Genomic DNA, 24,920 nt, shown 5'->3' on the forward strand with positions numbered 1-24,920 from the left:
CATAGGAGGCAAGATACCAATATTTTATATTCTATTCCATTCACTCTCTAAATGAAAAAGTCATATCTCATTGCTCAAGAGTATCTCTGAGTGCCTCTGGAAAGAACAACCCTACAGTAACGCAATGAATTCCATGCTGTAATTGTAATTCATCTCGAGAGCCTGATGCATGAACTGTAGCTGGTCTAATTATAAATGCTGTGCGAGTGAGGTGCAAACAACGGCGTTAACATATTTCCACAGCAGCTCTCTGAAAACGCACCGTCTGGCAAAGAGGGCTGACATTTCACATGAATTTGATGAATAAGGTTCTAAATGGTGATGTTTTCACTGTCCCCACCTTCAGAAACATTCACTTATCCCATCTGAGGAGAGAACCGTTCCCTAACCAACTGAATCCCTCGGTAGAAGGTCCTTTGTAGTGCTGCGCACGTCCGCTTGTGAAATTAATAACAAAGTCCAAACATATACAGCCCATATTCCTCCTTTCAAAGGCCTTGTCTCCTTTTACCCTACGGGTGCTCTGTTCTCATTGTCTGACAGAATGATTAATACGACCCAACTTCACATCGCAAACACACCAGCGCACGGTCCCCGGTCAGGTCTGGGTGTGCTGGGTGCCTCTGGTGGCAGAGGCATTAAAATACCACAGACTGAACTGAGACTGAAGAGAACCCCCCCCCCCTTCCCTCTCCCCCCAAAAAGAGAAACAGATCAAACCAATCAAGGACTAGGACACGCTAGAGGGAATATGGTGTTTCATGTTTGGTCTGCAGCAGTGGAGGCTCGTCCATTGAGGCAGGGGAGGACAGTCCTCCTCCGTTTTTGGAGAGAAGAGAGGGATTAAAATATAAATATATTAATTTATTTATTCATAATTAATATTATCTCAGTTTTGTTCATAAAGCAGGTTTTCCCTATGGATAAAAAACCCATTATTCAAATTCTAAAGCTCCAACAGTGACATGTATAACATGCAGCTGGAGGACCCATAGATATCTATGGAAGGGAGGCTAGCCTCCCTTAGGGCGGGTTCTTTTCTCTTAAATCAATGTAATCCCTTTTTTTCTTGCTGATTTGTGATTGGCCAAAACGCTGAAAAATTACCGCAAGGGAGGACAGTACTCCGGCCCTGTCTGAACAGGATTCAGATATTGACATGTTGTTAGTCCAATCACATTCCAGATTCCAGATTTACCACAGTGAAGGCCGATTGAGTCGGCGTTGATGTCTGTGTTTCTCTTCCCTGTGCCATTGGAGACTTTATGTGTGTTCGTAGCTCCATAATATAATACATCCGAAAGTATTATGGGACATATTATACATCAAACTGTTCGTCTATTTGTCTTGATTCTAGCCATCTAAATATCTAAGCTGACATAAATACTTTTTGAGCTAGAGCTGTCTGAACACGACAGATCCACTGGCTGGCTACAGCCGGTAACGTTAGCTACGAGGTGCACGTCAGGCTACCATAGGCAGGTGCGCAGATTGGCTGGAGGCTCAAACTGTCGGCAACTCGTCCAAAACATTTCTTTTTTTGTTATCAATTTTTTATTTCAAAGTTACCAATTGCATGTCCAACATACAGTCTTGTTGTCTTCCGACAAGTAAAGTGCAACATGACATGCTATAACCAATAACACTGACAAAACCAAAACATTTCTAGAGACTGGGTTGTCAAATCTATTTGCCAACAAACTGTTTGAGAGCCAGCACACCTGTGTCCCCTAATCAAAAACATTTTTCATATATCACCTAACCTCTCCAGCACCTCACCAATATCAATTATTTTCTCTCTTTAGAGAAGAGTACAATCCATTACACCAACTATTGCTTACAATGTTTTATTGTTGTTTTGTGAATATGATAAATAATTGCTGCATGTAGTTAAAGAAAGTGTTATTCAGTTTTGCATATGCTAAAATTGACTGTTAATCCACATTTTAAAGCTGATATTTAAAATAATAACTGACTGAGGGAAAGTGCCCCCGGCGCCCATGGCCTCTTCCTCCTGTCCTCCTCTCTTCCTCCTCTCTTCCTCCTCTCTTCCTCCTGTCCTCCTCTCTTCCTCCTGTCCTCCTCTCTTCCTCCTGTCCTCCTCTCTTCCTCCTCTCTTCCTCCTGTCCTCCTCTCTTCCTCCTGTCCTCCTCTCTTCCTCCTGTCCTCCTCTCTTCCTCCTCTCTTCCTCCTGTCCTCCTGTCCTCCTCTCTTCCTCCTCTCATCCTCCTGTCCTCCTCTCTTCCTCCTGTCCTCCTCTCTTCCTCCTGTCCTCCTCCTGTCCTCCTCTCTTCCTCCTGTCCTCCTCTCTTCCTCCTGTCCTCCTCAGTTTTTCGAGTCACCAGCCGCCACTGGTCTGCAGTGTGTGTTTCATGTTAGGTCTGCAGTGTGTGTTTCATGTTAGGTCTGCAGTGTGTGTTTCATGTTAGGTCTACAGTGTGTGTTTCATGTTAGATCTACAGTGTGTGTTTCATGTTAGATCTACAGTGTGTGTTTCATGTTAGGTCTGCAGTGTGTGTTTCATGTTAGGTCTACAGTGTGTGTTTCATGGTAGGTCTACAGTGTGTGTTTCATGTTAGATCTACAGTGTGTGTTTCATGTTAGGTCTACAGTGTGTGTTTCATGTTAGGTCTACAGTGTGTGTTTCATGTTAGGTCTACAGTGTGTGTTTCATGGTAGGTCTACAGTGTGTTTCATGTTAGGTCTACAGTGTGTGTTTCATGTTAGGTCTACAGTGTGTGTTTCATGTTAGGTCTACAGTGTGTGTTTCATGTTAGGTCTACAGTGTGTGTTTCATGTCTACAGTGTGTGTTTCATGTTAAGTCTACAGTGTGTGTTTCATGTTAGGTCTACAGTGTGTGTTTCATGTTAGGTCTACAGTGTGTGTTTCATGTTAGGTCTACAGTGTGTTTCATGTTAGGTCTACAGTGTGTTTCATGTTAGGTCTACAGTGTGTTTCATGTTAGGTCTGCAGTGTGTGTTTCGTTTAGGTCTAAGTGTGTGTTTCATGTTAAGTCTACAGTGTGTGTTTCATGTTAGGTCTACAGTGTGTGTTTCATGTTAGGTCTACAGTGTGTGTTTCATGTTAGGTCTACAGTGTGTTTCATGTTAGGTCTACAGTGTGTGTTTCATGTTAGGTCTACAGTGTGTGTTTCATGTTAGGTCTACAGTGTGTGTTTCATGTTAGGTCTACAGTGCGTGTTTCATGTTAGGTCTACAGTGTGTTTCATGTTAGGTCTACAGTGTGTGTTTCATGTTAGGTCTACAGTGTGTGTTTCATGTTAGGTCTACAGTGTGTGTTTCATGTTAGGTCTACAGTGTGTGTTTCATGTTAGGTCTACAGTGTGTGTTTCATGTTAGATCTACAGTGTGTGTTTCATGTTAGGTCTACAGTGTGTGTTTCATGTTAGGTCTACAGTGTGTGTTTCATGTTAGATCTACAGTGTGTGTTTCATGTTAGGTCTACAGTGTGTGTTTCATGTTAGGTCTACAGTGTGTGTTTCATGGTCTGCCCTCAGCTCACCCTGAGGTACATTTCTATCCCATGGCCAACGTGTTATTTCTCTTCTGAGCATTGAGGGTCTTCTCTTAGGGAGATTTGTAGTGAGAAGCAGAGGCAGAAGTCATCGTATGGCTCAGGGAACACCATTAACTACCAGGGACTCTGTTCCATTTCCCTGTTGGACACGTGGAACGATGAAAGACAGAGGGGGAATGACCTGACACCTCTCCACACCTCTAATGGGAGCTAACTCTCAGTCAGCCCGCCTGGCCTCCTCCTCCCGGAGAACACTGATAACAAAATAGGGCCTCACTGGAGTGGAAACCCTCCACCCACCCTGCCTAATGCTTTCCATAATCCAATTGCAAAAATATTATGGCGAGGAATTCTAAGTGGTACTCAATCACTTCCTCGTCGCTCTTCTGCCTCGTCATGTCCGTAGGCTCCCTCGTCTCTGTCTCTCGCTCTGTTCGTTGGAACGTATGGATCGCAGCCGTTAGTGCGCAGACGTTTCACCAGGCCAGGGTGTGCTTGTGCTGTGTGGCTCGCCAGCACAATTAAGAGTGATGCGAGCTCCTCCGTTACCCAGAAGAAGGTGAGGTACTGGGAAGAGGCATGGAGATAGACAGCTATAAGTAAATGGTAAATGCTAAATGGACTACACTTATATAGCGCTTTCCCACCTTAGCGGCACTCAAAGCGCTTTACAATGGCCTCTCATTCACCCATTCACACACACATTCATACACCAATGGCTGCAGCTGCCATGCAAGGTGCTAACCTGCTCATTGGGAGCAATTTGGGGTTAGGTGTCTTGCTCAAGGACACTTCGACATATGGACAGTCGGAGCTGGGATTCGAACCACCGACCCTTCGATCATTGAACGACCCGCTCTCCCAACTTAGCTACAGCCGCCCTACTGCCGTTATTGCAGAATAGCAATAATAACAATTAAACAAGAACAGGAGTATGCACCGGCAGAGTTTCTCAGAGGAAAAGACCTTTTCTCTGTTCTTTCGACTTGGCAAACGCTTTGTTACGCTGATTGGCTGAAGGAGTTGTCTGTCAAGGCAAGTGCTCCCGCCCACTGAAATCCCTCTAGACAGGGGGGAGGCCGGACTGATCTGTGATGAAGATGAAGTGAAAGTGAGCTGGCTAGATCAAGATGGCTGACGAGGCTCCTGCAGAAGGCCTCAGATCACAAGATTGGACAGCTACTGGATAATGAGCTGAAAGGAAGACATGTCCTGTCCAGATGTCCCCAACTTCACAAAGTCTGGAATTACCACTTGTCTTTCATTGGACAAAAACCTTCACTGAATCAACGTCAATGACAAATGAACCAAAGAGGCAGGGAGTCCTTGAAGTCCATAATAAAGAGGGCTTGAGCATAAAAACGACAGCGTGAACTTCTACATCTAAACAATCCAGCTGATTCAGGTCATTTATCAATCAGCATCAAAGAGTCCAATTAGCCAGGCAGATGCTCGCACTGAGCAGTTTCTAAAAAGTCCAAGGTGACCTTTCCTTTTCCGCTATGCCTAAGGAAGGGAACTGTCAATGTCTCGGAACAAAAAAAAACCTTGCTGAGATCCCTCTGTTCTTCTGTGGTCACGAGGCCATATGCTGTGAATTTAATTGAGGGGGATTTAGGGAGAGGGACTCTGCGTCCGCCGTCCACCAAACCGGCCTCACCACGGCAACGGCTAAGGCCCGCCAGGACCTTCCCATGACAGTTACTGACATCTCTAACGACAGGCCAGGCGCTAACGAGGCTGCCGGTCGCTCGTTACAGTCCAGGATGTTATTTCCCTGCGTTTTCCCCGCCTTGTAGGGCATCTCGACGGAGCCGTGCTTCTCGGAGGCCTCAGGTGCTCGTCAGGATGGTTCAGTCGTCTTCGTCAAGCTCCTAAGGCAACGGCTCCCTCGCTGCGCCCCCCCACTGTATTAATTATCACATCTAATGCTGTCCGTTAATTAATTGACGTTTACCGCAGGAAATGGCTCAAGCAATTTTGCGCAATTAATCAGTGTCAAAGAATAAATTAAACCACAAATGTGATCCATTGAGGGTTGCACTCAGAATCTAATTTTAATGGAGCTTTTTTCCCTACTTATGCTAGGAATTAGAGGTCTTCTCACAGATGGGTGCTAATGTATCTCCAACACTGCTGCCAGGAGAACATGTATGCATGTACATGAATGTACTGTTTACAAGCCACCAATAATAGATCCAAGCTGGAATATGAAAAAGCCATTAAGAAATTATGTTGATTTTATTGATGATCCGTATATTGTATTCCAAGAAATGGACATTACAGTAGGACCCCACTCATCCGAACTTCAGAGATCTGAACCTAATTTAATTTCTTTGTTACTCTAATGTCGAGCGCAAAACGCAAACGAGTCTGCTGCGCGAGAGCTGCATTCCTTGATAGTCAGAAAGCGCGTCAGCAACCTGAAGCAGCATCGAGTCATTTTTCGTTCCCAGTTAATGGACTTCAGGAACACAGACGTGTTGTGGGCATGTAGATTAGCCTACTAGGGCTACTGTATTTGTTAAATAATAGCCTACAGCCTAGGCCACGTTAGCCTACATCGGTTGTTTTAGAGACTTTCTTTTAGGCTACAATAGCCTAAGACACGACAACTTGTCTGTCATTTCATTTATTTATTTCTTGATTATCATTCGCTCTAATTGTTCTAATGTTGGGTTGTTTTTAGGCTATACCATTTTGTTCTGCGAATACAGTAGCCTATCGATGCAGCACAGGCCTCATTTGAGAATAAAGTAGGCTACTGTATTTGATCAAAGCACGCACTCAAGTGGAAATTCGTTTATTTTATTATAGGCTTCTGTAGGGCTATTATAGGCTAGGCTATATGAGTTTAGTTGGCTATTTAATTGCAATTTTGATGCATTTTCACAAGTAATTAAGGGTATTTATTGGTCTATTATGAGTCTATATGAAAAGTATATAAAGTATACCTCTTATTGAATTTGGTGCATTTTAACATAAGTTTCAGTCATCCGGACATTTCAGAGATACGAACGACCTTCGGTCCCGTTGGGTTCGGATAAGTGGGGTCCTACTGTACTTGGAAAAAGTATACCCAGTCAAGACAGAAATTATCAAGGTGATCATTCTGGAGCTGGAAATACACACTGGAACATATGGATGCAGGAGCTTAGCAGCGCCGAGTCTGACGGCACATTCAATTAGCACTTATCTCTGTAGCTAGGAAACAAGCTCAGCCTATGTGTCAGAATGAGTTAACTTCATATGCAAATCCATATATTCAAATTGCCTTGCAAATAAACAATTAAACAACGCAGCCAATTTGATAGCACAGGAGGAGAAGAGGTGCTAAGTAGGTGAGTGACTCAGTCAGGTTGGGCCATGCTATTAAAAAGGACAGCCTCAACACAGACAACATGGAGGACTGCCTCAACACAGACAACATGGAGGACTGCCTCAACACAGACAACATGGAGGACTGCCTCAACACAGACAACATGGAGGACAGCCTCAACACAGACAACATGGAGGACAGCCTCAACACAGACAACATGGAGGACAGCCTCAACTTCAGGTTCAAGCCTGGTTTATACGTACTACGAAGGTGGTTCACTTTTCACCGTGCTATATCGCCGTGGTAACTTTTGCTGCCGAGCTAACCTGCTCCGGGGCAGGTAAAGTTCCAGATTATGGATCAAAACGTATTAAGCACTGACCGCTGACCGATCAGTTCACTTGGAAAAAGGCATATGGACGTTAAGATTCTATATGGAACTTCTGTGTGCAAATTAAACAATAATCTGCTGTGAGCGAACAGCAAGAGGTTCTTAAGAAGACTTTTTACAAACCGACAAAACCCTCTTTGCTTTCCCCAATATCATATTAAAAATTGCCAGATGACAGCTGCTTGAGTCATATTTTGCCTTGTGCATTTACAGTCGTAGACTGTAGACTATGCACTGGCTTGCGTTTTATTAGTCTACCTGCAGTTTCATGTAGGCTGTGGGTGATGCGGAGAACCAAGTAAAAACACTCATTTTTTATTCAATTTTCAAGTCTTTAATGTAGATTTATTAGACTAGCCTCCCGTTCCTAGGAACAAAGAGAAGTAGGCTACATTTTAATTGAATTGTGATAGCACCAATTGCTGACAATCAGCCTACTTCTCCACCCCGAGCTTCACTTTTTCCATTTTAATAGCCTGTTTTATCTCTAGTTCCTCTTGTATAGAGACTTCACATTATGACATCATAATATGACACTGCACAGACATGACCAAACCAGTTCAATATGACACCAAACCAGTTCAATATGACACCAAACCAGTTCAATATGACACCAAACCAGTTCAATATGACACCAAACCAGTTCAATATGACACCAAACCAGTTCAATATGACACCAAACCAGTTCAATATGACACCAAACCAGTTCAATATGACACCAAACCAGTTCAATATGACACCAAACCAGATCAATGACACCAAACCAGTTCAATATGACACCAAACCAGTTCAATATGACACCAAACCAGTTCAATATGACACCAAACCAGATCAATATGACACCAAACCAGTTCAATATGACACCAAACCAGTTCAATATGACACCAAACCAGTTCAATATGACACCAAACCAGTTCAATATGACACCAAACCAGTTCAATATGACACCAAACCAGTTCAATATGACACCAAACCAGTTCAATATGACACCAAACCAGTTCAATATGACACCAAACCAGTTCAATATGACACCAAACCAGTTCAATATGACACCAAACCAGTTCAATATGACACTGCACAGACGAAGAAAGACCTTGATAACCAGAACCTGGTCTAAGATAATTTGACCGATCAATTTAATTGTAATCAGATCTCTTGATGTCTAACATCTTATAGTGTAGTTATTAATCTTATAATGTAGTTATGTGTCTTAGAGTGTAGTTATTAATCTTCTAGTGTAATTAATCTTATAGTTATTAGTCTAGGACTCCAGATTAGTAATCATACATGACTAGATTATGTGCCTTGTTCAGAGTACCTTTGGCTTTGTGTCTTATAACATCATGAGCAAATAAACTCCGTTACTCAGAACTGAAATATCCTCTGAAGAGAGTGTGGGACGGGAGCGAACCCAAGCCACCGTAGACATGCCTGGCTTCTAATCATACATATATCCACATTCAAACATGGCGTTTTGTTACCAGTGATCCTGGATTGGATGTGATAAGCTTTGTTTGTGAGATTTCACATGTATTTCCCACCAGTCGTGTAGGCATGGTAGACACGGCTTCCGAGGCATAACCACACACAAACAAACAAACAGGCACCGCAACAACAAAAACAGGCAAACCCTGCAATAGAAAGAAAAGCCGGCAGTAAGACCTCTCTGATAGCATCAGTTTAGCGGAAAAAAGACAAAGCTCGTCAATATAAACAAACCAAATCCATTTTCGAAGCCGTAGTGAAGACTGAGCTCATATCAGATCCCTGGAGGAATGCAGGACCTATTCAGATCGTTTTTCACAAATCCTGTTTTGGAAAAGCTGACAACACAAAAAACACTTTATCTAGTCAGCAGGCTTAATTCGGTTTTGACGACACAGCTGCTTTGTAACTGTGCAGTGCAATACTGATTCTACCAGGCCATCGTAAAGTATTGTTCACTGGAGGTGAAAGTGTTATTACGTATTGGCGCTCCGGGCCAGTGTAACAACTGGATGGGGAGCACATTAGAAATGCAGTACCTATACCTATACCTATACCTAAACCTATCTAAACTATAAACTATGCCTCGTCGTTTGACTTCATAGTCTATATGCATAAAACAGATCTGTGAAACAACAACCTAGCAACCACTCCGCCAAAGACCATCCTCTGTTTAAAGAAACAGCCCCCCCCCCCCTTATCCCTGAATGGTAGAGTCCAGCCAGACCGGCACAGCGTAAACAAAGTGTGGAGGTAGATGGGACTCTGCAAGACTAGTTTCCCAAACTTGTGATCATGTAATATACCAGTGTCTTAGGGGATGTTCTATGGAGTGAGATTAACATGGTTTTAACCTGTGGTTGTCTGACCTGCCGGTTTCATTACACTCATTCAGTCACTCACACACGTTCCAGTCCAGCTGGGAGGCGAGGACTCGACAGCGTGACGCCTTCAAAGGAGTCTCCTAGCGGAGGCCACCGAGCCCTGCCAGCCCCCCCCGCAAAAGAGGCCACGGCTGGGGGTCCCCCCTCGCCCGGAGAAGCCTGATAAATGGCTTCGTCTCTTCATCTTATGGGAAATCTGCTTAGTGGCAGGGCGCATACCTGCTTCCCAATTAAATCAAGATGTATTTGCCTTTCAAAAGCTCCTCTCCCTCTCTTCTCCCTTTGGAATAATTGATGCAGCTCTCTGGCCCATGATGAATGACTTGCACCTCGCAGATGAATAGGAAGATGAATGCTTTGCCCTGAGAGGGTTGGAGAGCAAGTGCATGGAGTGCTGACACAGTGACAAATCCACTGACCATGGCACCGAGCTGCCCGAATCAGCAAGGGGAAGTGGCAAGTGCTCGACGGCCCCGGCACCGCCACTCTGCTTCCTCCCTCTCCCGGTCTCACGTGGGTAATTAGCCGACCTGCAGAGACGGCCGGCAATTAAGAGCAGGTGCTGGGCATTCTCCACGCCGCCAGGAGACAGTCAGAGAGGAGGAACGCCACGCAGAGCAGCGCAGGTGTGGTGAGCGCTACGCTAGCTGACCCCCCGGTGATCTCAATGACGCATGTCTCTGGGTAACAAAGGATAGAAACAAAAGATTCATAGAATGAACATTACTTTTCAACTAGGAAGTATGTTTGTTAACACGCAGCTGTCTCAGGTAATGTGGTTTTTTACTGTAATGTATTCACCTCTCCACATCCAGGAGCACACAGCGGGGTCCGATACACGACAGAACAGTGAAGACGTCCCGTTCTCTAGCTTTAACTGGGCGCCCTCGGCAACGCAGGATAAACAGGTTTGTGCTCGACAGAGAGACCGGGGCATCGGGCGTGACAGCGGGAGATCTATTAAGATTAGACTTTTTAATATCCTCTGCAGCATCCAATAAACCGCCGTTTTAAACCAGTGGCCTTCTGTCTTTGATGATTGTCCATTACCTTGGACATAACCTTGGAGAACGTGGTCTGACCGGCACGCATCACCACGGCGACAGCCAATAAAAACACTATCCAAATTTGCAAGTTTCTGGAAGAATCCAAGTGAAACTGGAGCTTAAGAACACCTTTCCTCCCGAATGAGAGATGTTCCCACAAGGCTGTCCAAATGAGATGAGTCTTCTCATCTGACATGGCCTCATGCAAAAACTCACGAGCGTTTGAAAAGCTGGACAAAACAGAACTGTGCTCAGGAAAGAAAAATGGACTTGCATCGACACAGGAAGCTGCTCTATATACATGTGACAACAACATCTAGACAACATCTGTTCTCCCGTCCCGTCTGCACCCCCAGCACCAGCGCGTGGAGCTACTGACCATGGAAGTGCTAGAGTCACACACATGCTTCAAAGTGGTGCAACAAGGTAGTGCCTTCTTCGTATCCAGCAAGTTTAATGTCCCTAGATTATTGTTGTACAAAATTATAAGTACTTGAACTTTGTGGCCCAATTTTTTTTTTATGTAATTTTTTAATGCCAGTTTCTCCACCATTTTGGATTGGATTTCTTAGCTAACTATGGAAAATGTCAAGGAATGACGTAAGTTTACCAATTTTCATCTATTTTCATCTAACCCTAACCCCACCCTGTTGGACTGGATCTCTTAGCTGTGAACACCCTATAGCGAGACATGCACCCTAAACATACCTGGGGAATTTCAGACCAATCACACTTTATGAGAGTTTATGAGAAGAAACTTTTTGTAGGTTTTGCCAAATGTTCAACCTGCAGCCAAATCATGGCAACCATGGGTCCAAATGGCAAATCTGTTCCACATGAGGGATGACGGAAGTGTACCAGGTTTTATACATTTTTGTCAAAAAGCGTGGAAATGCCAGCACTTTGAAATTTGCATTTTGATTCATTGACTGTAGCGCCACCTATGGTCAAATCTGCAAATGCTTCCAGGTGATGCAACATGGTAGTGCCCTCTTCGTGTCCAGCGCGTTTAATGTCCCTAGTTTATTGTTATACAAAATTATAAACACTTGAGCTTGTGGCCCAATTTTTTTCATTTTGAATTTTCGAATGCCAGTTTCTCCACCATCTGGATTGGATTTCTTAGCCGTTAACACCCTCAACATACCTGGGACATTTCAGAACGATCGGACTTAGGGTTTATGAGAAGAAACTTTTTGTAGGTTTTGCCAAATTTTCAACCTGCAGCCAAATCCATCATGGCGGAGCTCATGGGTCCAAATTGCAAAGTTGTTCCTCATGAGGAATGACATACATCTACCAAGTTTCATACATTTTCGTCAATCGGGGCGGACATGGTAGCATTGTATGCTTAATTGCTTATTATAGCGCCACCTATGGGTGAATCAGGGTGAGTCTTTGTGGCGTAGGTACTCATGGTCTGTAGTTGCGACATGCCGAGTTACAGCATTTCTGGTTGAGGACTTCAAGAGTTATTTGAGGACGTCAAGGAAAATAATAAGAAAACCAACAAGTCCAATAGGGTTCTACGCACCTTATACCTAATAATACAAAAATGAATGTGGAGAAGCTTGAATGCAGTCACATGTTTCCTGGTAGCTCTTGGATGCTTTTCATTTGCAAAATAAGGTTATTTGACTTCAGTCATCAGAAAACACATTATAATAAAAACATTATAAGAAAATGAATGCATATGAAAGATGTTTTATGCTTTTTTTTAAGGTTATTCAAAACATTTTCTAAGGCATGTATTCACAGCAGGACAATAGCTCATGGCTTTCATCCAGGCCTTGTGGCCAAGGCTTCTAGTGAATGAACAGCTGATGTAATAGCCTGCCTTTGCGGAAGCAAGAAGCACTGTCCCATGGGACCTTCTGAAAAAAAATATGTACGCTAGTCAAGGACAAGACACAAATAATCTCTTGATACTGTTTGAATTGTGCCATGACCATACACATATGATGTATAATTTAAAACATAATTTTGCAAGTCAAGAAAGTTGCAGTTTGTCATAAAACTGTAAAACAGTTATTGCAGAACAAGGGAAAAAAAGTATTAAAAGAGGTGAACATCTCTATAAATCTGGCCATGTTGACAGCTGCAGCTATGCAAAAGGAAAGTTACGATACGATTTTATTGATCCCCAAAGGGGAAATTCAATTTCTTTCAGCAGCATACAGACAACATACAGTACATACCCACAGTATGTGCAGTACTAAAACACAGCCAACCGTTCATCTCTATAAGCCCCAAAATAAAAAACAATCTACAGTCATAATGCATCAAATACATAATAAATACATAGTCAGTCCTGTAAGAGCTGGCTTGTGGAACCGGCTTTAAAAGGTTTTGGTGAATGTCAAGTGTAATGTCAGTTAGCTAATATAAGATAACTTGTGAGTTAACAGAGATGAGTAATAAATAGAAGTAAAGTAATAAATGATGTTTTTATTTGTGTATGGTCATGGCACAATTCAAACAGGATCAAGAATGATTAGTGTCTCGACAGACTAGCGTTCATAGTTTTTCATTTCATGCCCCATGGGGGACAGCGCTTCCTGCTTCCTCAGGCTTTGGAGGAGCTGAGGAAGAGGTTTGGAGTCATGCTCTTCTGTCTAACTCCAGACTCACAATACAGGATTTTTGGGCCGATGTATCCCCGATTCAACCCTCCCGACAATTGGAGGAGAAATCTGCTTCGGAACGTTGGTCGGTACCAATATTCGGCCCGGGTGATCTTGTGATGTGAGGGGTTTACAGATCCAATTTTAAATCGGCTCGTTAATTTAAATTAATGCTTGGAGTCCAACCATTTCCAAAAAAAGGGAATGTGCTTTGAATATTAAGCGCAATAACCACATTTATACATTCTCATGGCTGTCGTCTTACCTGAGAGATATTCTGGGTCAGGCACTGGGTCGGACAGCTCCTCGTGGCACTGAGCCTCTGTTGGCACCGACGCCACCACCATGCCGTCGGGGAGCTGCTGCTCGATGCCCCGGGCAAAGTTCTTCTGCCTGGATTATGGATGAGACAACAGCCTATTTAGGGACACCGCTGCTCACATGTCCAACCAGGCCTGCTGGACGGACGGGGGGCGTCAGAGGGGGGCAAAAGGGACATTTTCAATCAGGAGCACATTGCAAAGCAGCAGGCTATTCTCTGGTGTATTTGAGGGGACAGGAATGTCACCGTTTCTCTCCCAAGCAGGCCAGCAGGGTGGACCGTTGCTCTAATGTTAGACTTGTGGGAACACATTCAACTTAATTCATTTTTAATTATGTTAACTTTTTAATAAATAATAACATTGTTTGTTTTTTTAAATGTGCAAAAGACACAATACAGTTTAATACAGTACATTACAGCCCTCCCCCTGGATTTGCAACAGTGTTCTCTCCGATGGGGGGGGGGGGGGGGGGCGATGTGAGGATGACCCCCTACCAGAAGATAAAATAATCAAAGTAAAGATTATCACGTGTTGTAAAGATTAAGAAAAAAATGATTCATTCATGTTTGTGCAGTTTAAGACAGAATAAAACATTTTACAAAGTTTTTTGGAACGCTGGGTGTAAACTGACTAGAGTTCCCATGATCCCACATCCATGCGCAGACCGGCTCTCAAGGCAATGTTGTGCAGGAGTCAGCACACTACAGTGATCTGTCCTACTTTAATAAAGTATAATAATAAAGTATATTCTATTCTATTCTATTCTATTCTATTCTATTCTATTCTATTCTATTCTATTCTATTCTGTTCTGTTCTGTTCTATTCTATTCTATTCTATTCTATGTTGTGCAGGAGTCAGCACACTACAGTGATCTGGATACTTTGGGGGGATTGTGTAGCATTGCTCCACCGCTGCCATCCAGGCATCTAAACCGTCTTTTTAAGACGCCAAATGAACGCTCGATCACGCCACGCGTTCTGATATCAGCCCGATCGTACGCCGCCTCTCCAACATTCATCCATTCAACGTTCAACGCTCGTTAATGTTCAGTGTCCCCCTTGAACAAATCAAATCATTGGTAGGATTGCGCACGGGAGTCATCAGCCATGGCTGGAGTTGATAGCCGTCATCACCTATGATAAAGCAAAGCACATACTTTTCTCAGGTTGACCCAGTACCATGCTATGGAAAGACGCCATATAAGGTGTTAGTTGGCACCTCGCCCAAGTGCAGTGTGGTTGTGTTAGTTTGCTGGAGAAACAGTTGCCTCAGACGACAGTTTTGTTAGTTTGCTGGAGAAACAGTCGACTCAGACGACTCAATTCTTGGGATTGTAGGTCTTGTCCACATGAACACAGGTATTTTTGAAACCAGGCGTTTTTCTCCACTGTTTGGCCTTCGGTTCACAAGCAAACAGGCTTCTAGGTCACTGAAACTGGACTTCCATGTCCTAGCATCATCACATGATATTCAGGTCACTTTTTAAAGATATTTTTTAGGGCTTTTCAGCTAAAATGGTATAGGACAGTGTAGAGAGACAGGAAACGTGAAGGACTAGCCTTCATATGGGGCACGCCTTACACGGCGAGCTACCGGGGCGCCCCGATATTTAGATCACTTGATTGAGTCAAGACTTCCTCCTTCAGAGTGAGATTGATAAATTAGACTATTGATAAAGGTTATCTGTTTCCCTGTACAGAACAGGGTGGTGCCCCATCAAGTTGATTAATGTTATTAATTACATATTGCTTCATATGTATAACCGTGGCATAATCATAAATTATACCTAGTCATATAGTCATATGTCCATACTAGTTATCCTTATAATGCTACATAAATGTTATTATTATTATTATTATTATTATTATTAATCTGTCACCAACAGGTCTAATTCAGCCCTGCATGCATTGGTTGGTGTTTTCCCTTGGAGGCTCATGTTTCTGCTGTCATGTAAGGCTTCTGGATGCGTGTCCCATCTAGTGTAGCTGTGATGACTGAGAGGAGCTCTAACCTTCACTTCCATACAGCGGAATGGGCTGAATAACGGTGTGAAACAGCTCTCCCCATCACAGGGCGGCTCCACAGGCCGCCAATACACAGCCGCCCATTCACCTCCATTCATTTTTTAGACCAGGTTAACACTTCAAATACCCAACTCATTATCATGAGACTCGCTAGAGGGGAGTATCATGGGTCACTCATGGATGTATGAATAGAACTGGACAGGGTCACTCCATTCACTGACAGCTCGAAGGAGTGAAGCCCTATAGAACCGCGCCATCTTTGAAAAAAACGCTTCATTGATAGCTTTTACATGCGCAGTCAAAGGTGTCAATGAAGCGTTTTTTTCAAAGATGGCACGGTTCTATAGGACGGGTGTAGCATGGGCCAGTTTAGAACCCATTCCATGTTGGCGTGCACAGAGCCATGAAACGCATCCAGGGGTGGTCTGTGCTCACTGAGCACCATTTCTAGTCTTTCAGTACATTCACACAGCCGTGCTGAAAGTCCCTGACGCAGTAGTTATCAGACCGAGGGGCAGCGTCTCGCTCATGGTGAGGTCTGAGGCGGTGCTAGCAAGAGTGAACTGGGGTCTGTGTTCCTGACGCAGCTCATGGTGAGGTCCAAGGCGGTGCTAGCGAGAGTGAACTGGGGTCTGTGTTCCTGACGTCTGGGCTTTTTCTGGAAGATCATCGTTTTTATCTTTTCAAAGTTCCCTTGATCTCCGTGTCCTGGAGCGTGATGCCCAGGGCTGCTGCCTGTTTATTCATGTAAATATTGAACAGTGCTGCACTCGGCTCGCTGCCCTGCATAACACCGCTTTTCTGTGTGAGGTATGAACTCAGTATGTTTGCTGACTATTTTCACTCCACACTTATTTTCAGAGTATATTTACTTAATTACATCATATACTTTACCCCCTACACTACTGATGAAGTTTGTAAAATAATCTCTAATGCCAAATCAGATAAAATGCCTTTTTGAAATCAGTAAAGCAAGCAAAAATCTATCCTTTTGTTTTTTGGTGTACATGTTTATCAATTAGGGTGTGCACGGTGTGAATAATGGTCAATTAGGGTGTGCACGGAGTGAATATGGTCAATTAGGGTGTGCACGGAGTGAATATGGTCAATTAGGGTGTGCACGGAGTGAATATGGTCTGTGTGGTGATTTGGAAGAAAGCCAATTTGATTCTTACACAGGGCATGTGCTCGTTAAGGAAGGATGCGATTCGACTGTTTAGGATGCTGGAGAATATCTTCCCCAGACTACTGCTAAACAAATTCCTCTGGAATTATTGGGGTCCAATTAGTCTCCACTTTTATAGATTGATGAGATGAGCTTGATTGCCCAAGCGTCAGGAACTCAGGACCAGATTCAATAACTTCAATCAATCAATCAATCAAAATTTTATTTGTACAGCGCATTTCATACCCAGAGGCAACACAATGTGCTTAACAGAGAACAAGGGAGGCGGGCATACGATTTTATTTTATTTATTGAACCTTTATTTAACCAGGTAAAAGAAGCTTGAGCTCAAAGAGCTCTTTGTCGAGCAACACCTGACCAAAATGGCAGCATAAAACACAACAACAAAAAACTACAAAGACAAACCAGTATAGGACAGACAGACAGAGAACAAAGAACATAAAACGTAACTTGAGCGTAGCTTTCTGCGGTTCAAGAGGACTGTCTTTAAGCATTTCATTCCTGATACTGTCAGGACCACAAGCTTTTTAGATTTTAGCTGGATGAGTCACTGAATCAGAATCCCTGACTGAATGAGGCTAGTTGAATCACTGAATCAGAATCCCTGGCTGAATGAGGCTAGCTGAGTCACTGAATCAGAATCCCTGACTGAATGAGGCTAGCTGAGTCACTGAATCAGAATCCCTGCTGAATGAGGCTAGCTGAGTCACTGAATCAGAATCCCTGGTTGAATGAGGCTAGCTGAGTCACTGAATCAGAATCCCTGACTGAATGAGGCTAGCTGAGTCACTGAATCAGAATCCCTGACTGAATGAGGCTAGCTGAGTCACTGAATCAGAATCGCTGACTGAATGAGGCTAGCTGAGTCACTGAATCAGAATCCCTGGCTGAATGAGGCTAGCTGAGTCACTGAATCAGAATCCCTGACTGAATGAGACTAGCTGAGTCACTGAATCAGAATCCCTGGTTGAATGAGGCTAGCTGAGTCACTGAATCAGAATCCCTGACTGAATGAGGCTAGCTGAGTCACTGAATCAGAATCTGAATGAGGCTAGCTGAGTCACTGAATCAGAATCCCTGATTGAATGAGGCTAGCTGAGTCACTGAATCAGAATCCCTGACTGAATGAGGCTAGCTGAGTCACTGAATCAGAATCCCTGACTGAATGAGGCTAAGTGAGTCACTGAATCAGAATCTGAATGAGGCTAGCTGAGTCACTGAATCAGAATCCCTGACTGAATGAGGCTAAGTGAGTCACTGAATCAGAATCCCTGACTGAATGAGGCTAGCTGAGTCACTGAATCAGAATCTGAATGAGGCTAGCTGAGTCACTGAATCAGAATCCCTGACTGAATGAGGCTAGCTGATTCACTGAATCAGAATCCCTGGCTGAATGAGGCTAGCTGAGTCACTGAATCTGAATCCCTGGCTGAATGAGGCTAGCTGAGTCACTGCCAGAGACACCAGGAGTTTCCAGCCAGCAAACTGGTGCTGAGGGAGCCGACACACGGGCGTCGACCACGAGGGCGCCCACACTAACACACTGAATCAGAGGCAGAATCAGAATTCGTTTTATTGCCATGCAGTCTTTCAACACACTAGAAATGTGCTTTCGTTCGCGGTGCAGAACATGGAGATAACATTGGACAGGGTGCAGGACGAGACAGGACAGACAGACAGGACAGACAGACAGGACAGACAGACAGGACAGACAGACAGGACAGACAGACAGGACAGACAGACAGGACAGACAGACAGGACAGACGGACAGGATCTGTATCTATATCTGTGTCTTTATCTGTATCTGTGTCTATCTGTATCTGTCTATATCTGTATCTGTGTCTATCTGTATCTATACTGTATCTGTCTATATCTGTATCTGTCTATATCTGTATCTGTGTCTATATCTGTATCTATATCTGTATCTGTGTCTTTATCTTTATCTTTATCTGTATCTGTGTCTATATCTGTATCTGTGTCTATATCTTTATCTCTGTGTCTGTCTGGTTCTCTGTGTCTATCTATATCTCTAACATGCAAATGTCCTCTGCTAAATGACTGCATGGCTAGAGATATGAGACGTACCCAGGCTAGAGATATGAGACGTACCCAGGCTAGAGATATGAGACGTACCCAGGCTAGAGATATGAGACGTACCCAGGCTAGAGATATGAGACGTACCCAGGCTAGAGATATGAGACGTACCCAGGCTAGAGATATGAGACCTACCCAGGCTAGAGATATGAGACGTACCCAGGCTAGAGATATGAGACGTACCCAGGCTAGAGATATGAGACGTACCCAGGCTAGAGATATGAGACGTACCCAGGCTAGAGATATGAGACGTACCCAGGCTAGAGATATGAGACGTACCCAGGCTAGAGATATGAGACGTACCCAGGCTAGAGATATGAGACGTTCCCAGGCTAGAGATATGAGACGTACCCAGGCTAGAGATATGAGACGTTCCCAGGCTAGAGATATGAGACGTACCCAGGCTAGAGATATGAGACGCACCCAGGCTAGAGATATGAGACGTACCCAGGCTAGAGATATGAGACGTACCCAGGCTAGAGATATGAGACGTACCCAGGCTAGAGATATGAGACGTTCCCAGGCTAGAGATATGAGACGTACCCATGCTAGAGATATGAGACGTACCCAGGCTAGAGATATGAGACGTACCCAGGCTAGAGATATGAGACGTACCCAGGCTAGAGATAGGAGACGTTCCCAGGCTAGAGATATGAGACGTACCCAGGCTAGAGATATGAGACGTACCCAGGCTAGAGATATGAGACGTTCCCAGGCAAGAGATATGAGACGTACCCAGGCTAGAGATATGAGATGTTCCCAGGCTAGAGATATGAGACGCACCCAGGCTAGAGATACGAGACGTACCCAGGCTAGAGATATGAGACGTACCCAGGCTAGAGATATGAGACGTACCCAGGCTAGAGATATGAGACGTACCCAGGCTAGAGATATGAGACGTTCCCAGGCTAGAGATATGAGACGTACCCAGGCTAGAGATATGAGACGTTCCCAGGCTAGAGATATGAGACGTACCCAGGCTAGAGATATGAGACGTACCCAGGCTAGAGATATGAGACGTACCCAGGCTAGAGATATGAGACGTACCCAGGCTAGAGATATGAGACGTACCCAGGCTAGAGATATGAGACGTACCCAGGCTAGAGATATGAGACGTACCCAGGCTAGAGATATGAGACGTACCCAGGCTAGCAGACTAGCACCGCTACCTGTAATTAGACACAAACAAATGAGACTCATAAACAGTGAATACGTTGCTTCATGCCTTGTATAAAACGTGTATCTGTTGAGCAAATGCTGAGGCAGACTAGTCTCAATGGACCCCTGTAATTAACACGCTTTGTCTATCAGAAATAATGACTTTATGGAACATGTTGCATACGTGCCTGGATGCCAAACCCGTAGTATAGTCAGTGTTAAGGCAACAGCATAGGCGGTTACAGTACATCAAATCACAGCAACATCCTGAGCCGTTCATGATTGAACAGCTGAACAATAGTTATTTCTGTGTACATTTCCCCCAGCTGTTCGTGCGTGCTTCTCGGCGCAGTGAACACCAGACTGACAGCCAGGTGTGTGTAGAAACCACAGGTAGAGAACGGCGGGGAACGATCTCTTCGCAGCCCCCTCAGCGCTCTGGGAAGCACACTACTGTGTGTTGCCTCTCTGCCTCTGTGTATGAAATGGGCTGTACAAATAAAGTTTGATTTGATTCGACGTGTAGAAACAAGAAAGAGACAGTAGATAAGGAGGGGGGTGGCAGCGTAAAAGAGTGATATCAGGGGCTATATATATATGTATATACATCCATACGCACAGTAACGGTGCACTATATAAGATATACCTGTATATGTACCAGCATATATGTGTGTGTATATATATATATATATACAAGTATATAGGTCTAGGAGTACACAATATATATGTACAAGGTTATGTTGGCCTGGGGTGCTTGGGCAGAACATGTTATAACAGGTATGTTAGCTTGGGGTTCTTGGGTGGAACATGTTATAACAGGTATGTTGGTCTGGGTACTTGGGTGGAACATGTTATAACAGGTATGTTGGCCTGGGTTCTTGGGTGGAACATGTTATAACAGGTATGTTGGCTTGGGGTACTTGGGCAGAACATGTTATAACAGGTATGTTGGCCTGGGTTCTTGGGTGGAACATGTTATAACAGGTATGTTGGCCTGGGTTCTTGGGTGGAACATGTTATAACAGGTATGTTGGCCTGGGTACTTGGGTGGAACATGTTATAACAGGTATGTTGGGCTGGGTTCTTGGGTGGAACATGGTATAACAGGTATGTTGGCCTGGGGTACTTGGGTGGAACATGTTATAACAGCTATGTTGGGCTGGGTACTTGGGTGGAACATGTTATAACAGGTATGTAGGCCTGGGTTCTTGGGTGGAACATGTTATAACAGGTATGTTGGCCTGGGTTCTTGGGTGGAACATGTTATAACAGGTATGTTGGCCTGGGTACTTGGGTGGAACATGTTATAACAGGTATGTTGGCCTGGGGTTCTTGGGTGGAACATGTTATAACAGGTATGTTGGGCTGGGTTCTTGGGTGGAAAATGTTATAACAGGTATGTTGGGCTGGGTTCTTGGGTGGAAAATGTTATAACAGGTATGTTGGGCTGGGTTCTTGGGTGGAACATGTTATAACAGCTATGTTGGCCTGGGGTACTTGGGTGGAACATGTTATAACAGGTATGTTGGCCTGGGTACTTGGGCAGAACATGTTATAACAGGTATGTTGGCCTGGGGTACTTGGGCAGAACATGTTATAACATGTTTGTTGGGCTGGGGTTCTTGGGTGGAACATGTTATAACAGGTATGTTGGGCTGGGGTTCTTGGGCAGAACATGTTATAACAGGTATGTTGGGCTGGGTACTTGGGTCGCCACGTTCAACAATCACAGCCAACACTCTCCTGAGATGGTGGATGGAGTTAATGCAAGCCTACGTTTTTGCAAAATCATTAGATAGGTTTTAACATGTATTATCACATGTTACTGCAGTTAGATGGATGGATAAAGTAAGAAAGAAAGAAAGAAAGAAAGAAAGAAAGAAAGAAAGAAAGAAAGAAAGAAAGAAAGAAAGAAAGAAAGAAAGAAAGAAAGAAAGAAAGAGTTTGTTTAAATGAGTGTAATGTATATTTCTTGGCTTCCTGTTCATGGGACAGGGGACACCAGTGCATCGTCCCATAGCGTGTTGGTGTAATCTCATTTTAGAAAGTGTGACCACAGACAAACAAGGTTAGTTACATGTAAGTGCGCCGTTTTAGATTTTGTCACGTTGCTACAAGAGCGTAAACAATCATTTGTAATGTAAGACACACATCAGTGGTGTTATATGGAAATCTTCCCAGCTGTTCCTTGCGATAAGATATCTGATGTTTTGAGATGTGAATAAAACTGTTAGAATGACTGTCTCTGTTGATATGCTGATAACAGCAAGCCGTGAAAAAGTGCCATTTTGAATAAGACATAGTGTTAGACTGACTACAAAACTTAATCAACACAGCCCCTGATAATTGATATTTCAACTGAGTGGTTTCTTATCTTAAAAGCCTACCAGTGTATGCCAAAGTCACAGGCTAAAAGCTGCTAAAGACTGACTTAATACTTGGCTTTTAAGCCTATACCATTCCAAATACCACACCACAAGCCGATCATAATGTTCAATGGCACATCAACAGATTTTTGCCATCCTGAGTTTACAAGAGATGTAGTGGACCCAGAGCAAGATATTCATATCCTTCTGGAAGGCCAGCCTGTAACCTCAGAGTTTACACCTGCAGGCCAGCTCTGACATCAACAACACATTTTAATTAACCGCGTGCGTGAGGTGCGGAGAGACGCCCAGCCTAGCAGACTGGGAACCAGTCTTTATCATGATCTCCAACAGTCAGAGCAAGAACAAAGGCCTCTGAAATATGCATTACAAGCTGCTCGGAGCGTGGTGAAGACGCGAGAGGAGCCAAAGGGAGACAATAATGAGAAGAGGTTGGCTTCTTAACTCTCATTATCCCAGCGTCTCCACGGTCTCCCCCAGCTACAGGGAGATCCGCCAGCGAGACACCTCATATCTTCCAGACAACCAGAGACCCTATGGAGGTCTCATATCTGATGCTCCAGACAACCAGAGACCCTATGGAGGTCCCATCTCCCTCCACACACATGGGATCAGGGAACAAGCCCTCACAACGAACATGGCGTCTGTTATACCATTCTCACGTGTCCAGCATCTACTATGTACAAGCCTCATTTCAAAAATACCTTATTTACCCACCAAATATGAAGCTAATTAATTACAGGTTGACACTGGGGTGGGGGGTGGGAGGGGGTGTGGGTGCTGTTATAGAGTCTGTTGGCACAAACGCCTGAACCGTTGTTTTGCACGTAGGCGGTACGAGCCTGTGACTGAAGGTGCCCCCCTATCTGCCCCAGCTCGTCATGTAGGGGATGGGAGGGGTTGTCCAGGATGGACGTCAGTTTGTCCCTCATCCCACTCTCCACCACCGTCTCCAGACTGTCCGGTCGTTGCCCAACAACAGCGCCGGCCTTCATTGCCAGCCTGTTGGGCTCGTCTGTGTGCCCAGATCTGGTGCTGCCTGCCCAGCGGGCCCAACGAGACCCAGAGAGAGACCCAGAGAGAGACCCAGTCTCATCTTAGTCCAGCTGGTCGGCTGTGTAGAGCAGCGGACATCTGTTCAGTCTCTCGTCTCATTCCCTTCTGCGTTTGTTGCTCCAACCAGACTAAATACAAAATAAAAATGCTGCCTCTATTAAACAAAAAGATTTAATAGTCCGGCTCGTCTTGGAGGAAATGTTCACATTCGTCAGTTTATGGGCGTGCGTGCCCGTGTGTGTGTGTGTGTGTGTGTGTTGGGGGGGGGGGGGGGGGGGGGCGCATGTGTGTGAGAATACCTGAGCTCCACAGGGCTTCACACGTTACGCTAACGATTATAACTCCTCCTCTTTCAGGAGTTTGCCGTCAGAGACAGAGACAGATGCTTTCTGGGACTCTGGGTCTTTTGGGGTGAGGATTTTGAAGAAGCACCAGAGAAATTGCAGACTGGTGCATGCACGCGTGTTTGTGTGTGTGTGTGTATTTGTGTTTGTATTTGTGTGTGTGTTTGTGTGTGTGTGTTTGTGTGTGTGAGTGTGTTTGTGTGCGTGCGTGTGTGTGTGTGTGTTTGTGTGTGTGTGTGTGTGTGCGCGTGTGTGTGTGTATGAAACCGAATAATAAAGGTATTCTCCTATCTCTTCCCTCAGGGTAAAGACTTTGATGACATCTCTTATGGTTCCTATCTTTATAAACCGTGCACCAGCTCACAGGGGCTCATTCCTCTCGCTATCACCAGATGGACAACTGTTTTGCTCTTGCAATGAATTTAAATATAACCCATTATAATGTTGACTGGTTTCTTCTCAGAGTGCAGAATATACAGTATGGTGTATATAGGGTGTATAATGTAACGTATACAGTACCTGGCCAGCTAAGGTTGTCCCCTTTATCAAAGCAACACATATTTCCCTTTTGCCATCTATCTCTGTAACGGATCATAAATTCAGATTATTTTCTTTGGTTTTATATTAATTATCAAATCAGAATTCCATTGAAGTGGTAATGAAACCAGGCGTGCACAGGTGTAGCAGTCTAACCTTCTCTTTCTTCACAGCCTGGATCCTGGGCTCCTGGTCACTTTTAAATCACTCTTTGCCATCTAATATAATTAAAGCTTACATTAACCAGGCTTGCCGAAAGAGTCTCTTGTCACTGTCTGGAAAACACAGGAGAATATTTGTGCTTTTCAAAGTCCGCCTCCATCCTTGACTCTATCGGTGCTCCTAAATGAGACCGGAGCGTTTGAGATTCAGCTGCTTGATTATATTAGCTTCGTTCGTCTTCCTCTGCCACTTGCATGACGTAGTGGAAGTGGACGAACAGCCTCTGGCGACAGGATCCATGCGCTCCTAAATTAGATTGCTGGACCGGCAGATCATTTTCCTGACCTTCTGACTTCCTGGC

At 44.3% G+C, this 24,920-nt stretch overlaps 1 protein-coding gene across 1 annotated transcript in view; it reads right to left on the reverse strand.

Moving 5' to 3' along the window:
- Window positions 1–24,920, reverse strand: part of astn1 (astrotactin 1) — a gene marked incomplete at both ends in the record, with an annotated part of 224,595 nt that overhangs the window by 88,887 nt on the left and 110,788 nt on the right. Inside the window, one exon of the mRNA XM_084458037.1 lies at window positions 13,553–13,680. Within this exon, the coding sequence (XP_084314163.1) occupies window positions 13,553–13,680 (128 nt within the window). The remainder of the gene's footprint in view (window positions 1–13,552; window positions 13,681–24,920) is intronic.

Source organism: Borostomias antarcticus (genome assembly GCF_949987555.1).
Source record: "Borostomias antarcticus genome assembly, chromosome: 24".
NCBI lineage: Eukaryota > Metazoa > Chordata > Actinopteri > Stomiiformes > Stomiidae > Borostomias > Borostomias antarcticus.